The sequence below is a fragment of the Dendrobium catenatum genome, unplaced genomic scaffold (genome assembly GCF_001605985.2).
Source record: "Dendrobium catenatum unplaced genomic scaffold, ASM160598v2 fragScaff_scaffold_156, whole genome shotgun sequence".
Lineage (NCBI taxonomy): Eukaryota > Viridiplantae > Streptophyta > Magnoliopsida > Asparagales > Orchidaceae > Dendrobium > Dendrobium catenatum.
In genome coordinates this window covers 6,095,695-6,113,136 of record NW_021318618.1, presented here as the reverse complement: position 1 = coordinate 6,113,136, position 17,442 = coordinate 6,095,695, and the positions used below count along the sequence as shown (strand labels likewise).

Here is a 17,442-nt window from a genome sequence, read left to right as displayed (position 1 = left end):
AACAATGATGTTTGCCAACATTCATTGCTTGTCTCGATTTGGAATCAAGGTTGCTTGTCTCGATTTGGAATCAAGGTTAGACTCGATTTGAATTGTTCGAATTCAAACTAGTTCATGTACCTCAATAAATAGTCCACTTATACTAAAATATATATTTTAGTCTGAAATAAACTTTTTGCTATATTTTTCTAGAAAATAAATATTAGTTGTATTTCCCCAATATTCACTATTATAAGTCCTATAAAGTCAATTTCCTTATATATATAATATTAACCTTAAAAATAATTTAAAAAAATGCATTTCTCTCATTTTCCCTCATTTAATAATGGCTTCACAACGCATTACCAAAACTCCTGCACTCCAATTGGACTTGCCTACATAGCATGGCACTAATTTTCCACTACTACCTGTCTTATTCCGTTATTATATATGGTAGTTAGTTTCTCGTCTAGCCAGCCGCCGGGCAATGGCTTCCATGGCGGCACTCTTAGCGAAATCGCCAGGTCCTAATCTCCAATTCCTCCAACCCCGAACTTCGAATCTCGCCGCTGAAGGCGATGTACGCCTTCGCCGCCGCCCCGCTGGCGGCGCTAGGGTTCGATGCGGGCTCATCGATCCAGACGGCGGGAAACTGGCACAGCTGGTATCTCCAGCCGGGCCGGAGCGGGAGGCTCGCCGCCGAGAGGCGGCACCTGCTTATGGCCTTCCTAGGATCAAGCTCTCGCGGATCGACCTGGAGTGGGTTCACGTTTTGAGCGAGGGGTGGGCGAGCCCACTCCGCGGCTTCATGAGAGAAGTCGAGTTCCTCCAAACACTTCATTTCAATTGTCTCCGGATGCCAGACGGCTCCTTCGTCAACATGTCGGTGCCGATTGTGCTTGCCATCGATGATGGGCAGAAACGAGCAATTGAGGGGCGAGGCAGGGTTGTACTCGTCGATGCGAATGACAAGCCCGTCGCCATACTTAAAGAGTAAGGAAATGCAGATTTCTTGATATTTTATTAAGTGTAAGGAAATGCAGATTTCTTGATATTTTATTTACTTCTTTTTGGTAAACAGTTTATCCCGTGAGCAAGCTAGATGCCATGCTTTAAGTTTGTTTTCTATCTCAAAATTGCAGATGAACCTATGTACTTTTGTCCAATTTGAAATTTGTAATACCAGCTGTTTAAATTGTACTAGTGTTGCGGCTTTGAATTGTGCCGACCTGGTTTGTGAGCTAAAAAAGTACGCGCTTTTTTTTGACTGAGTGTGATGAATTGGAACTGATATTTCGTTTTAGAACTAGCGATACATTTTTGTTTTATCTTTATTTTTGTTCTGTTGCTTTCTGGTTCTGCACAGTTGATATAGTTGTTGGCTCAGCGTTTTCTAAAGAAATTTCAACCGGGTTAGCCTAAAAGTGCAGACTTGAGGAGTGGCGTGGAATGTTAAGAGGGGCATCACCGCAGCAGGATTAACATAACTATTATTAAGAAAATTAAGGAAGTGTTACTGGGTTAATGACTTTTCAAACTGTTCCATGTTTGGAAAATTACATGCCAGTTCTGCTTTTCTTATATTTGATTGTTGGCGTTTACCTTATGTTGTTCTATGGAAGTTGTAGTTATAGTTTATTTACCAGATAAAAGTTTAAGATGCTCAACATTTTTTAGAAGTTGTGTTTTTTGGATGTTTTTTTATTCAATTGTTTATTTGATTTAATTTTTAGGAAAATTTGTTAGTTACTAAATAAATTTTTCAACTTGTTATTCTTTCCCTTACTTCCCTATATTTTTTGGTGCTAAATCTTCAAACTACTCTTAAAAATCACACATCTCATTTAATTATGGTATTCTGGGATGCGAGTTAGCTATATCATATTTGAGGTGACTATACAAGAGCAAAATTCATTTTCCAAATAAATTATAGTGTGGATGCTGAATAAGTACTTGAATGTGTTATTTTGTTAGAATTTTAATTCAATAATTTTGTTACGATATGCACAAGATTAAAAGTACATTGTTATAATGATAAACATAAATTATCTTTTTATTTTGGAATGAAATAATGTTTAAAAGTTTGTTAGATAATTTTTTTATTTTGAATAATTTCATGTCAATTTAAACTTATTTAACATTTGAATCCACTTCCTTATATCCTTATAAATATACAAAGAAATGAGAGAGTTGCCTATGGGTTTTTGGCGAGAGGAATTGGTGCAAAGCTTTCATCTGTATGCACTAATTAGAGCCAATTTTGTTTTGCATTTGCTCAGCCTTTTCTTTGGGTGGTTGTTGACAGAGGGCCATTGTTGGAACTAGTTTAAATGAGTCGTCTTTGAAAAGATTTGGAAGTTTTTGAAATTATAAAAGATATAGAAAGGGAAGAGTGAGCCAAAAAAGAAAAAAAAATTATGGCCATCGAGTATTATCTCAACCCGATAAAAGCTATTGTGCTAAAAAATTTGTAAATATTCCATAGATAACAGAAGTTACCATTCTATGAAACTTTAAGGGCATAATTTCTTTTTTGTTTATTATCTCTCATGTTATTCTCTTTTTTTTTTTGGCTTAAGAGATTTGGGGGTTCTTTGTTATGTTGAGATTGGGTGTACTTAAGTTTGGGTATGGGTGTTTTCTTATACCCTTTTGATTTGTTTAGATTTGTATAAGAGTATTTCCTTATGCCTTTTTGATTTTTTACACTTATATGACTTCTCTATGGTAAATCAAGTCCTTTCTCTACTCCCATGTATGTAGACTTGTTTTAGTAGAATCGTATAAACCTTTTTTTTGCAATACTTGATCTCTTATAAAATTACATTGTCTGTTCATAATGTTTACTTATGTTAGGTGCATATATATTAAAATTTGGGATTTTTTTCCTAGAAACTTGTACTAGAGACTAATGTAGGATACAATGAACAGGAAGAATGGGTAGAGAAATTTGATGGTTTAAAAAGTTCAGATCTTTGGCGAACCAATATTAAAGGTGTAATAATTTAGCATGAACTTGTGAAGGCATTCAAGGGGGCTTCTTGAATATGGCTAATGTTAGTTCTATGTGGAATTTGATTATGTCGATCAATCAAGTTGTACTGTTGCCTTGGACCTCAATTCTGTCGGTTGAGCTCACAAGGGGATCCTCCCTCTGCTTGGTTTCAAGGGCTTTGCTCTAAAAAAATTTACGTATGATCGTACAACGTTGCGACACTTTATACTCTAGCGCTACAACAGTATACATATGCTCCATTTTAAGACAGAGAGTGGAGCGTCGTGATGCTACTAGTCAAGCAAGGAGATAGAGAGTGAAGCGCCATGGCGCTCCAAATTGGCATTGCAGTGATGCGAGTCAGGCTGGACATTTTTTTTTTCTTATTTTCATGTTTAACATGAAGGGTTGTGTCCCTTGGAGTAATTGAAGTATGTCTCTTTGTTAGTTCTGAGTGCAAAAATGGTGCAAGAGTGAAGAGAGATAAGGAGAGAGTTAGAGAGAAGAGAGATCTATATAATTTCTCCCAATTTTTATATTGAATTTCTTGGTGTGGTGTAGCTTTGGTTTTTTTTTCCTATTTCTAGTTTTTCCACGTTAAATTCTGGTGTTCTTTCTTTTCCGCTGCATTTTCTCTTTCTTGGTTGTATTTGTTGCATGATTTTACTACCCCAACACCTGAGATCATACATGAAGTAGAAAGATAGCTCAACAATCTAATTACGTTTGGCAGACTAGAAGTTAATTGTGGTTTTGGATGAAACAACACAGAGGGGTTATATTCCAAGTTAGAGTCTTTGCACAAGAACAAAAGTCTTTTCAATGTAACATTATCAAAACTAGAGATTTTATTTGCTTCCGTTGTAAGAAGGCATGCCCATAAAATCACATATTTATGAGTTTAGTTCTATTTTTAAGAATGTACGGTTTATTGATGTGATATTATTAAGATGATGAAAATTTGCAATCCTTGTGCTATTTATCTCACTTATAAATATTCTTATGACACAATATTATATGAATGAGATACAATTAGATTATAGAATGTTAATAATTTGCCTATTTCTAAAAATGTAATTTCTAAACTTGTGGTTGACGGAGATGAAGAGCAAACTAAGGGATTGTTGATTATAGCGAAACCTCTAAGAATTTGTCTAGCTCTAATTATAGCAAAATAAGTTTCATAAAAAGTAGTGTGACATTGTTTGTATCTATTCGGATAAAAAGGCACCTTTAGAGTGATTTCTAAATTTTGAAGAGAAGGGGCAACATACCATAGAAAATAACAACGACGATTAGTTAGTTAAAACTAGTTTTATTGCAGATTTTTCAAGCATGGATTTAAATTATAGTTTTTTGCTGATTGTTGGAGAGAGAAGTAATGATAGATTGATTATAGATTCAAGTTATTCTTATCATATTTATCCTCATAAATCATTGTTTTCCACTTGTGAGCTATCTGTTATTGTCTTTATTTTTAGACAAAATAATTCAAAGTGCAAGATAGTTTGTTTTATTGAGTAATCCGTAAAGACCAACAAGAAGGGTGAGTTTTCAAGGGCAGATAGAGTATGTCCTTCTGGTTTCCCCTAGCCAACATGAGGAATCGACCATGGTTTATTTAATTCTTGGGGATCTAGGCCCCCAAGGGCGCAAGCCTCATTGTTATTTACATCTTTGATGTGATGTGGAGAACACTTTCGATTAAGGACATTAAAGTATGCTCTATACGGGGTCCCGGGGCATACAAAGTTGTTATGATTTATAAAGGGTATGAATGAGGATGGATTGTCATCTTGATTAAGAGTCAATGCTTCCATCATCTACGGTTAATGCATTTGACTAATCTATCTACGATAAAGGAAGTGAAGCAATGTCGTCTAGAGGTCCTGATTAATGGGCATGGATTACCTCCTCTTTAGCATATCGAGTAGACTTGGGTGGGGCAATATGTCAAAATATGTATTATCTCAAAATGAGGTTTGAAATTCCTTTTGGATGGAGAAGGGTGAGGGGATTTGTATGGATGACCATATTTCCATGAAATTGTAATGCAATAGGCATGATTAATTCATATCAAAGCTGTCTCATAGGCATTGAGCATGATTAGTGTGGCTCAAAGAGATTGGAATGACTAATTAAACTATCTAAAATAAGATTGTACTTATTCGAATAAAGAGTGTTCTAAGGAACATGAATAGGGTGAATAGTATATCAAAGGAAACTTCCTTTTGAAGTAACATTTGGAGTTTGTGTTGATTGGAAAAGGCCTAAGGGTACCATTTCAGTCGGCCATAATTCCATGAAAGTACATCACATTGGGATTGACGGATTTATGTCCAATTAACTCAGAGGCACATAACATAGCTACTGTGAGTTAGAGGCTTTAGCATGGCCAATCTAGCTATCCAAAAGAAGCTCGACTCACCCGAATAGAGAGCTCTCGACTCACCCGAATTGAGAGCATCCTAAGATAAACATATAGGTCGGTTGAATAGTGCATCAAAGTATGTTTTCTCCTATTTGGAGTTTGGTTTGGATAGGGCAAGGGTTAATATAAATGATTGTGTTTCAATGAAATTACAATGTATTAGGCTTGGTTGAGTCCTATCAAAATTGGCTCAAAGGCACAAACATGGACAATTTGCCTTGGGGCATTTGGTGTGGCCATTCATTAGCCTGGTAGACCGGTCCATTGGACCAGTCCAGCCGATCCACGTGGGACCGGCCCAGGCGGAACATCTCCGCCTCTTCCATTAGCCGCACAAGCGGAACATCCCTGGGAGGTCATTTAGGAAGGTTTTTTGAATGGATTCTAGGAGGGAAATTGAATGTAGGGATTGTTTAGGGATTTCCTTTTGATTTGTATGCATTAAATACTTTGTTTTCCTAGGGTTAGGGCATCTTGAATTTGGTTGAAATTTGAGATCTCTTAGATTTAGGTTTTCTTTGGGCTCTAGCGGCGTCTAGAGATTTGGGAGAGATCGATCCTCCTCTCGAATCGAGGATCAAGTGTATCTTGCTATTTTCCGTGTTCCTTTCATCAAATAATACAAGTTATCTACCATTTTTGTGGTTTTGTGCGGATTATTGTGAAGATTTCTCGCAGTTTTCCGAAGATTGATTGAAAATACTTGAGATCTACAAGTGTTTCCTATCAAATTGGCATCAGAGCAAGTCTTGGGACTATTCGTGGGCTGATTTTGGCGAAGTTCGGCGGTTAATTTTTGGTTGGGAAGGGACGAAGTGCTGTTTATGTAATCCAAATCCGGAATTTTTGGATTTACAAAAGTTCGGATCGAGATGGAGGCCAAGAAAGTTGATGCGCTAAAAGAAAGACTTGAAGGGGAGATGAACCAAATCAAGACAACGGTGGAGGAAAGGATTTCCTCCATGGAAGGACAAGTAACTATTCTCCGAGACATGATGAAGAAAATGTTATAAATCCATAACCAAACAACAGCTTCCGTGGCAGAAGAGGAGGAAATAAAAAACACGAATTCTGAAATTCGTAGGGAGGAAGATGAGGTGGAAATCGTGGATGGAGAAAGAAGGAAATCCTATGTGGAGTCTTTCCAGAGGGAGGATAAAGGAGATAGGTATGGGGAAAGGCATGTGTATGGAGGGACGGAGCAAAGGGGTGCTGATTGGGAACGCCGGGAGGGACATTATGGTTGCCAAGGTGCTGATTTTGAAGGAAGAAGAGGGGAATTTGAAGGGGGTTTGGGCTATGGAAGGACAAGGGAAAACCGGGAGACGTGGGGTGGGCCGAGCACGTGGGAGAGGGAATGCTATGGAGGAATAAGGGGGAATGGTGGAGATGAGAAGGTGAGGAAGTTGAAGATGCCTATCTTTGAGGGGGAGAATGCATATGAGTATATCTATAATGTGGAAAGGTATTTTGTCATTAATGGGCTAACGGAGGAGGATAAACTGACAGCAGCAGACCTATGTTTGGAGGGGAAGACACTGTCATGGTACCAGTGGAGAGACCAGAGGAGACTTATCAGGAACTGGAGGGAATTCAAGGACTGCATGATAGAATGTTTTCAAACCGACCGGGGAGGAGATTTCTATGAGTAGTTCTTTGCTCTGGCACAGGAGGGATCAGTAGCAGACTACCAGGAGCAGTTTGAGCATCTAGCCAATAGGGTGGAGCGATTATCAGATACGGTGTTGGAGGGGAACTTCATGAAGGGGTTGAAGGCAGAGATCCGAGCGGCAGTGAAAGTTCTGATGCCTAGTGACTTGAGGGAGACCATGAAGTTGACACAGCTGGTGGAAAATCAAAAGAATATGGAAAAGGGAGCTAGGAGCAGCAGCTCAGGAGGCTTTTACAAGACTACGACCACTCTTCTAACACCCAAGGGGCCTGCCTCGGGCAACATTAATAAGATCACCAGGGAGAAGCCAGTAGGAGGAGGGAGTGGGAAAAAATTCAAGAGGCTGATAGAGAAGGAGATGCAGGAGAAGAGGGCAAAGGGGTTGTGTTTCAGGTGCGAGAAGAAGTTAACGCCAGAGCATCGATGCAAGGACCGAACTCTTCAGGTTCTCACCGTCTGCGATGAGAGGAAACTGAGGAGGGAGGTGAGGAGGAGATAGAGGAGGAGATGGAGGAGAAGCTACATTTGGATATGACTAAAGTTTCCCTGAACTCAGTGGTAGAATTCACTACGAATCATACCATGAAGGTGAAGGGAGAGATAGAGGGCAGGGAGGTGGTGGTGCTAATTGATGTGGGGCTACCCACAATTTCATTTCAACTCAGGTCGTCGATCAATTGGGAGTGAAATTGGTGGACACCGTTTGTTATGGAGTGATGATGAGTACAGGGAAGGTGGAGAAAGGCCAGGGGATCTGTAGAGGAGTGAGAGCACTTATAACAAAGTCTCATATTCGTCTCGGTTGTTCGTGACATTGAAGGTGATTTGGAATGCATAGATTAAAGCCATAGCTTGAGGAATTTTTTAAATCACGCTAACTTACTGTTTCACTCCCTCAAAGCGTCATTTATATGCATTGGATAATACAGTTATTCTTCAGTTGAAGAGAACTCCACAACAAAATCTACCAAGTCTTGAATTTTAACGGAAGTCTGATAAAGACATCAAGTGTACTTGCTGAGCTCAATTGATTACTTCATAAGCCTTCTTAGAGTTCTAGTTTTTTTGGATTATTTATCAGATGTTTCTCCATGATGACTTAGACATTATGACCTTGGAAATAAGGATGGAGTCTCTCTGTCTCATGCTATTAAGGACAAGAGGAAAAGTTATGTATTGCTTGAACTCTTGGAAGGCTACTTGACATTCAAGCATTTAGTGGAACTTCTTTCTCTTGCAAATTGCCTTGAATTGTGGAGCACTCCACTCGCTTGAACAAGAAATGAACTAGCGAAGGCCCTCCATCTTAACTGTCAACTTTTGAACTTTTTTACCGAGCGTGGAGGCTTGATCTTTAGCATCATACAAATCTTATTTGGATTCGTAGTGATGTCGACCAACATAATCATGTCTTTAAGGAACTTATCAGTTCGAGTATTTAACTTACATTTGGAAGAGTCAAGCTTCATATTGAACCTCTTTAACATTGCAAACATCTTGAAGATATCAGTAAGATAGTTGATGTGTGACTTACTCTTGATCGTGATCGATGACATTGATATGTTTAAGCTTGCTTCCCTTCTGTGGTATAAAAATGTTATTCAAGCTTGATATTGAACCGCTTTAACATTGCAAACATGTTGAAGATATCAATAAGATAGTTGATGTGTGACTTACTCTTCATCATGATGTCATTGATATGTTTAAGCTTTCTTCCCTTATGTGGTATAAAAATGTTATGCATTGCTCTCTAGTAAGTTGCTATAACATTCTTGTTAATGGTTGACTTACTCTTGATCTTGATGTCTTCGATATGAAATTCATGATTGTGTCCCTTCTATGCTTTGAAAATATTGTTCATTGGTCTCTTGTAGGTTGCTATAACACACATTCTATATTTTTTGTTGGCTTTCTTGACCGTGATGACATTAGAGGCTCACTCAAAGTATTGGGCTTCTATAATAAATCTCATGTTGAGTAGTTTGAGAACCTACTCTTTAATTGCTGGTTGAATTTTGGTGTTGTAATATTATATCTTATGATTTTGGGGCTTACTCAACCTATGAAAGGAGAAGTTCAATTTGACCTTTAGCGTTTCGGAGGCTCCCATGCAAGAGCATCGATGTTAGCCATAAGGAGGTGCACAAATTGGGATTTGAGGTTACCTTCACATGGGGAGTTGATGTAAAATAAGCTCATAAAATCATCCTTTTTAAAGACAGGGATCTTGACATATTCTTTGACTGAACAAATCTTGGATGGGACTTCACTCTCAGCAGATAAGATGGTTGATCGGTCTTCTAAAATAAAGATAGTGCATAAAGTGATGGATGACATCTTTTAAAGTTTAGAATATTTATGACTTTTCTTCTCTGGTGAGATAAGGTGTTCTTAAATTTTTGGAAGATTTTTTTTAGCTTCTTTATTCTACCTCTACGTGGCTTTTGTATGGTAGATCAGGTCTTCTTTTTATTCTTGTGGATTTAGGTTACTATTTGAGTTAAATAACATAAACATTGGTAGCTTATTGCATTTATTTCTCTCTCTGAACACCTCTTGGCTGGAACCCAACCAATATGCTAAGGTGCTGCATGCGTTTGCTTATGTACATAGGCTGTTTTCTTCTAAACAAAAATCATTTAGCTTGTATTTCAGTAATTTCCTTCGTGAACTTCAAATTTCATTGTTTACTCCTTTTTCATCAATATTTGATTTCTTAATTTAGCTGATGTTTACCAACTTTCATCAAAAACAGTCTTTCATCCCTAGAAATCCAATCCTCAATGTTGCACTATTTTCTTTAACCGAGATAATTCTATTTTTTATGTAGAACTCATCATTGATTCCCAACCTTCCTTGAAACAAACTTCATCCTTGTCCCATAATTCGATGTTTTCTTTATTGTTTCAGTATTGAAATTTACAAGCATAACAAAGAAGAACGAATTGCTAGAACCTGGGGAACAACCGCCCCAGGACTACCTTATGTTGATGATGCCATTAGCGAAGCTGGAAACTGGCTGATTGGAGGAGACCTGTTGGTTATTGAGCCAATTAAGTACAATGATGGCCTTGATAAATATCGTCTTTCACCTGCAGATCTGCGGGAAGAATTCACAAGGCGCAATGCTGATGCTGTGTTTGCTTTCCAGCTTCGAAATCCTGTGCATAATGGCCATGCATTGCTCATGAATGACACTCGAAAGCATCTTCTGGAGGTGGGCTACAAAAACCCAATATTGCTGCTTCATCCCTTAGGTGGCTACACTAAAGCAGACGATGTTCCCCTCCTTTGGAGGATGAAGCAACATGAGAAGGTTAGTGAAGTACTTAAATGTATATGATACAAAATGCTATATTTATTATGTTGAAGTACTTAAAATGTATTTACCAGACAAATTGTCCACTCGGTTCTAGCAAATTCTGGTCTATTTATAAATGATCGATAATATTCCATCCTTCAGCAATCCCTTACAGGTTCTTGAGGAAGGTGTGCTTGACCCCGAGACTACAGTTGTCGCAATATTCCCATCTCCCATGCATTATGCAGGCCCAACTGAGGTGCAGTGGCATGCAAAATCTCGGATTAATGCTGGTGCTAATTTCTATATTGTTGGCAGAGATCCCGCTGGCATGAGCCACCCCATTGAGAAGAGGGACCTCTATGATGCTGAGCATGGGAAGAAAGTACTTAGCATGGCCCCGGGTCTCGAGAAGCTCAACATCTTACCATTCAAGGTATGTAAACTCTTTCGATCCAAACAACAATATTCACTGAATGCTAGTTTTTGAGATATAATCAACCATGCAGCCATGCTCTATCATGAAAACTGTTCCTTCGATGCTGTAGAGAAGGTAGGAAACAGGATGAATGATATTGGTTTTTAATGTCAGATTAGTAGAGTTAAAACCACCCTTATGGCCGGCGGTGGAGGAGGAGGAAGGGGGTGGTGGTGCTCGGCCGGGAGAGAGGTGGCCGGCCTAGGGTTAGTGGAGGTTGGGGTTTCGGTCGAGAGAGGGGAGAAGGGATTTGGTCGACAGTTTAAAGGGAAGAGAGAAGATGTCAACCATGAACCCGGACGTATCCTGCGGTTGGTGGGTATTGCGATGCCCTCACCTAGGAACTTCAATCTCTCCAAGAACTCTCAAGCTCTCTCAAAACACATAAATGCAGAAAATTCATAATATCATTCATCATCTCCACAAGGAGGAGGAGGCTTTAAATAGCCAATAGAATGAAGAAAATACAAAAGACCAACTTGCCCCTAGGGCGTACACATGACTAGGTCCTCAACTGAGAGCGTAAAAGGAAAATATAAATAACTCATAAACATAATAATCTAATACAATGATAATAAAAAATAAAGCTGTGCAATCATGGCCATAGATCGACGGCCACATCTCTGATAAACTCTCCAAGATCAGATGTCCTCATCACAGACTAACAAAGTTTTTTTTTTTTAATTATTTTTTTTAAATCACAGACTAGCAGAGTTAAAACCACCCATACTCTCTAACCTTTCCTCCTTTTTTTCCTTATCAATATTGGAGCATGGCACCAAAAATTATTATCCAGAGACACTTGAAAGCAAAAGATCCGCGTTGATTTGATTAGGTGTATAATTTGAGTAATGGAAATCTTATTATAAATTTCCTAAAAGATAAATTTTTTTCTCTCTATTATAATGTTCTAACAGTATTTTCCCAATGCATGTTACTATCTCGCTACTTGTGGGCTAGTTCAGGTCGCTGCCTATGACAAAACACAGGGAAAGATGGCTTTCTTCAACCCGTTAAGATCCGAAGATTTCATCTTCATCTCAGGCACCAAGGTGGCTTCTCTTTCTCTACCCTCCAAATTCAAATCCTCAATGTATCTTAGGCTTCGTTTAAGACAACGTTATGTATGCTTCTTAAAGCAGCTTTTTAGTACAAATTTTTTTTTATTTTGTACTAAAAAGCTGCTTTAAGAAGCAGTAAGAAAACCGTCCCAAACGAAACCTTAAACTAACTTTCATTCTATTATTCAGATGCGAAGCCTGGCAAAGAACAGAGAAAATCCACCCGAAGGCTTCATGTGCCCTGGCGGGTGGAAAGTTCTGGTTGAATATTATGACAGTGTTGCTTCTCAGGAGGATGCTAAGCTCCAAGAACCCGTTCCTGCTTAAGCCATCAGATCCAAAGATGGCAAATGTTATCTGCATAATAAACTGCCACTGGCATTGTAAGATTGTATCATATTTGTGACCAAACTGGTTTTTGTGCTCATATTGTGTGTGGATTGCTATCTGTACAGTTATCATTGTGCCTAAACCAACTTATGTTTGCTGGTCTTGATATGAAGTGTCGAGTGTTTGCTTGTTTGTTCAAACCCAATGGTAAAATTTGGCTGCAGAAAGCCTCTTGACCTTCCGCTATTTTGATCTGATTATGTTGAACTTTTCTAACATTATAAATACGTATGTGAAAAGTGATCATGTGCAAAATAAATTATTTTTTGCACCCTTGTATATATTTTTATTTCTTTTATAAGTTTGTCACTTGACCCCGTGAGAACTAAAATTGATTTCACCTTTATTTGAAGCGCCTGTCGCCTCTCGATATAATTTGTCGTAGGACCTGCTAACACAATTTTATTTGCTTAATTTTAAAATTGTTAAATTTATTTCAAGATGATTGAAATATAAGATTTAATTGATAGACCTGTATAAATTAATCTCAATATAAATTTAATAATTAAAAAAATCATTTTGATTAAATATGATTAAAATTTTTCTCTTGACCTAGCCCCAATTCTCACAATTATGGTAACTTGTTCATTTGAAAAAGTTGCATATGAAACTGCACAAAGAAATTTTTTTTAAAATTTTTAATTATTTTATAATTACCTGGCACCAAAACAATATTATATTATAACTTGAAAGTTATTCACGCGTAAAAAATTTCATTTTCTCGATCTATAAAATATGAAATATTTTATGAAGTTGTTTGAACTGGTCAATTACTCGAAATTATGACAATATTTTATGATTAAATATTTATAAAATTAATGATTTTTAATACATAATTTAAATCAATTTGTTGTTGTTAATTTTAACTCTATAAGCTTCTAGCAATAAATTGTATTTTTTCTAGATAGAAATTTGAAGGAGAACTTCTCCTGAGAACGAATGATTTTGGTTTAATTTAATTTATAATTTAATTTATTTTCATAACATTTTGCCAAATATTTTGACAAAGAGAGACTTACTGGCCATTTGGTTTGTTAAAAAAATACATAATAAAATGAAACACAGTGTAAGAAAATATAATATATTTGATATATTTTGAATTATTTGAAGTGTGAAACAAATGCATGCATGTAATTATTATTATTTTATTTAGCTTGAAATAAAATAAATATAATATAATGATCAAAGATAGTGTTTGCCAGTAGTCGGTGGCTGGCGAGGATGGTGTTGGCAACAACAAGTTAAGATCGGCGGTGATAACAACGATGAAAGAGAATTTGCAGTGTATTTGAAAATTGCTTGAATCTGATGATTTTTAAAAACAAAAAAAATGAAGTAGAAGGTGAATTTCAAATACTTAAAAATTTTACTCTATATCTCTTTTACTTTAAATCAAGTACTAATATTTTTAAAACTTCTACCTTTGATTGTTTTACACCGATTTTACTTCAAATGAAATAGGCCTTAAAAATTTGATGAGGGTTTACAGATCAACCTATTATTACGAATAAGATTGTAGAAATGTATCATAATTTTTAAAGCATTTTAGGGTTTAAAGATCAACCTATTATTACATTTTTCTTTATTTATTGTTATATTTTATTAAATTTTATAATTATTGATACACCATCATTATTTAAATTCTCACTAATACAAAATCCTAATTAGTTGACATAGAATTAAGAGAATATTTCATTAAGGAAAAAAATATTTCATTTATATTTTCTAAACAATACATTGATTTGAAAAATCATAAAAGTTTCATTTCATTTTAGAGTTTATACGAAAACATTAAATCTTTTATGAGAATTTTATTCAAATTATCTCAAAAATTTAAAATAAAAAATTATTTATTTTATTGTAAATATTTCATTATATAATTCAAATCCCTTTAAATAGTCATGATTATGTTTTTCATGCAAATTTCCTATCACATATGGCTTTGATTGAATAGATTGACTATTGCAAAATTAATTTTAATTATACCTTATTAATGTCAGCATGCGTAAATTTTGTATTTATGATTAATTTTAACTTACTATGTATTTTGACTCCACAACTAACTCAAGCATAGTTCAAAACTAGGAGTGTTTTATTAGCCAAAAATTAGTTGTTTATGATGTTATTTTAATAATTATAAACAGTTAATGATGTATTAGTAAACGTTAAAATTTTGTGGCTTTATTATTCAATGAAAAAAGGCCTAAGAATATTCTCACTAATATTCTATTGACCTTAAGATTATTAAGGGATTATTTAATTTGTTGAAAAAGAAATGCAATGAAAATTATTTGATGAAAAAAAGAATAATTTTTTTTTCACTCTCTCGTACATTTTTTACGTATTATAAACTTATTTAGTTTTGGTTGAATTTCTTTTTCACCACAAATCAACTGTATTGCAGTCGTCCGCCGCCACTGCCTACCATCACAAATTAGTTTGTTCAGATAATGTTGACATAAGTAAGGTTTGTTTGAGACAACTTTTCATAAAGGTGATTGTAAAATTATCATTAAAAAATTTACTTTTTTTAAAGTTTTTGCAAAAGTAGCTTCCTAGTAAAAAACTTTTTTAAAAGCCATGTAAAAATTGTAGCCAAACAAATACTATAGTTGCAATATAAAATAGAAAATGATAATAAAGTTGCCCCAAACTAAGGCTTCATTTGGGACGGCTTTCTTGATGCTTCTTAAAACAGCGTTTTAGTTCAAAAATTAAAATTTTTGTGCTAGAAAGCTGCTTCAAAAAGCAGCAATAAAGTCGTCCCAAACGAAGCCTAAGTCTAAATTTTATTAAGACATTTTGTTCCTGAGCCAGTTCTTATCACAGGTTAAATATGTTGTAAGGATGGCTAATCTACACAAGAAAATTACATACTAGTGATAGGAAACACACAAATCTCGTCTTTTTCTAATACAAGAGCTTAATTTGTAATTATTGCACAGATTAAACACAATACATTACTTTAACATGAAAATACTAACAGCACCAACAAAATCCAGATATCTCCACAAAATAAGAACAAATGATTCTGATGGAATTAATCCATACATGTTTAAAACAAATTTGAATATGAGATCTATCAAAACAAACATCAAATATCGAATTGATCGATCGAATCAGACGGCCATCATCATTCGAACAAACTCCTCATAGTTTACTTGGCCATCACCATCCATATCAGCCTCTCTGATCATCTGATCCACTTCTTCATCAGTCAATTTCTCTCCAAGGCTGATCATTACATTCCTCAGCTACAACAAGAGAAATCTATAGTTAGTGTTTTGACAGAAAAAAAATGCAAAGACGGTTTTTTTATTGCTTCTTAAAACAACTTTTTAGTACAAAATTTTTAATTTTTATACTAAAAAGCTACTTTAAGAAGCAGGAAGAAAATCGTCCCAAATGAAGCCTAAGTAGTGCTTACCTCACTAGCTGAGATGTAGCCATTCTGATCCCTATCAAAAACCTTGAAGGCTTCCTTCAACTCTTCTTCAGCATCAGTTTCCTGCAAACAATTGAATGAGTCCTTGATGATTAGATCTTATATACAAGATGCAGTAATGAAGCTTGTGGATGACAATTTGACTTGGGCTTCGTTTGGGACGGCTTTTTTATACTGAAATTTCGTTTTAAGAAGCAATGAAAAAGTTGTCCCAAACGAAACTTTAATGTTGAATGATTACAAGGAAAAGGAGTTTGCTGACGATGACTTCTGCAGATATGCAAAATATTTTTATCATCTCATGCAATAAAATGAACAAATTAGTAGTTCTAACAGTAAAAATTGTAACTGTATGTTTCAATTAATAACCTTAAATTTTCTGGCCATTAGGCTCAAGAACTCTCCAAATTCAATGGTGCCATTCCCATTAACATCAACTTCAGTGATCATATCCTGCAGTTCTTCTTCAGTTGGATTTTGGCCCAATGATTGGATGACAGTGGCGAGCTCTTCAAGGGTGATGCACCCTGTTGCAAAAAGAGAGTTAGATATACTTATAAAAATAACTCAAATTTTCATGATTAACCAAATAAATAACTTAGATGAACTATTATTAGTAATAAAAATAACTTTTTTTTTTTGTATTTTCAATTGTTTTACAAATTACAAATAGCTATCACCGCCATCTCTGGCCTCCATCTCCCACTGCTAACTCTTGCTAGCCACCACCTTCTGCCACCGCAAACCGCCACCTTCAGTTACAATCTGCCACCGCCGCCACCAACTGCCCAACTCTGCCTGCTAGCCCCATAAAGTTTGTGTTTCATAAACTCATGATCATTCTATTGAATTTTGCAAGAAACCATAGAACCAAAGCCTGTTAAACTTGAAACAACTTGGGATACCAAGAAAATAGTAATGAAACAAGCCCAGAGAAATACATGTTTATACTGGACGAAGAAAATTTTGGTGATCTCCACTTTATAGACAAAAGAAGAGCCATCATTTTCATTGACAACCAAGGCAAAACTTCCAAAAGATGGTGATCTCCATTTCACAGATGGTGACATCTAACGCACAATTGCTTGACTGTTCAACTGAGAGATTGAAGGGGATGTAGCCATATGGCTGGCCTTTTCTGACCTTGACCAAATCATAGATTGAAAAAAAAAAAAAAAATCCTTTGGTGTCTGGTGGCCACCTAATTGCACAAACTATGAAATCCAGCAAGTAGTAAAGCAAAGGAATTCACAAAGAGCAGATAATAGAATTGTAAGTGCCAATAAGAAGGCAATCAATTATAAAATCTAAGCTTGATGTATTACAACATCAAGAACCCATGAAACAAAGGATGGGAACATAAACATAAATTAACTTCTGATTTTCTTCTTTTCTCAATCACTTGAGGTTCTTTGGTTTGCCTCCTTTCAGCTAGAAAGAGGAGGGGTAGAGAGAAACAGAGATGGGAGAGGGAAATAATAATGATGGAGATGATACTTCGAACAAAACAAAAATCTATGCAAATCTTTATTTTACATCAATTGTTTTCCAAACCAAACAGCCCTAATGTAGAACCTACCAAAACTCAACAAACAGAAAGGCTTTAGTTATAGCTAATTGTGCTAATTTCTGAATGAGCAAAATGTATATGAAGAAGAATAAGAGAGAGAGAGAGAGAGAGAGAGAGAGA

At 36.0% G+C, this 17,442-nt stretch overlaps 2 protein-coding genes across 2 annotated transcripts in view; one reads left to right on the top strand and one right to left on the bottom strand.

The window, feature by feature from the left end:
• The first annotated feature begins 370 nt into the window (after window positions 1-370).
• On the top strand, window positions 371-12,488 carry LOC110096471 (ATP sulfurylase 1, chloroplastic-like). Its single transcript, XM_020822446.2, has 5 exons — window positions 371-972; window positions 9,988-10,393; window positions 10,554-10,814; window positions 11,822-11,908; window positions 12,107-12,488. Exons 1-5 carry the CDS (start codon window positions 467-469, stop codon window positions 12,242-12,244), a joined length of 1,398 nt encoding a protein of 465 aa, XP_020678105.1. The 5' UTR covers window positions 371-466; the 3' UTR covers window positions 12,245-12,488.
• Window positions 12,489-15,241: 2,753 nt separating this feature from the next.
• LOC110096472 (calmodulin-like protein 11) overlaps window positions 15,242-17,442 on the bottom strand; it is a 3,062-nt gene continuing 861 nt past the window's right edge. The window contains exons 2-4 of the mRNA XM_020822447.2: window positions 16,122-16,279; window positions 15,735-15,815; window positions 15,242-15,561 (exon numbers count right to left, since the gene is read on the bottom strand). Of these exons, the coding sequence (XP_020678106.1) occupies window positions 15,427-15,561; window positions 15,735-15,815; window positions 16,122-16,279 (374 nt within the window). The 3' untranslated portion in view covers window positions 15,242-15,426. The remainder of the gene's footprint in view (window positions 15,562-15,734; window positions 15,816-16,121; window positions 16,280-17,442) is intronic.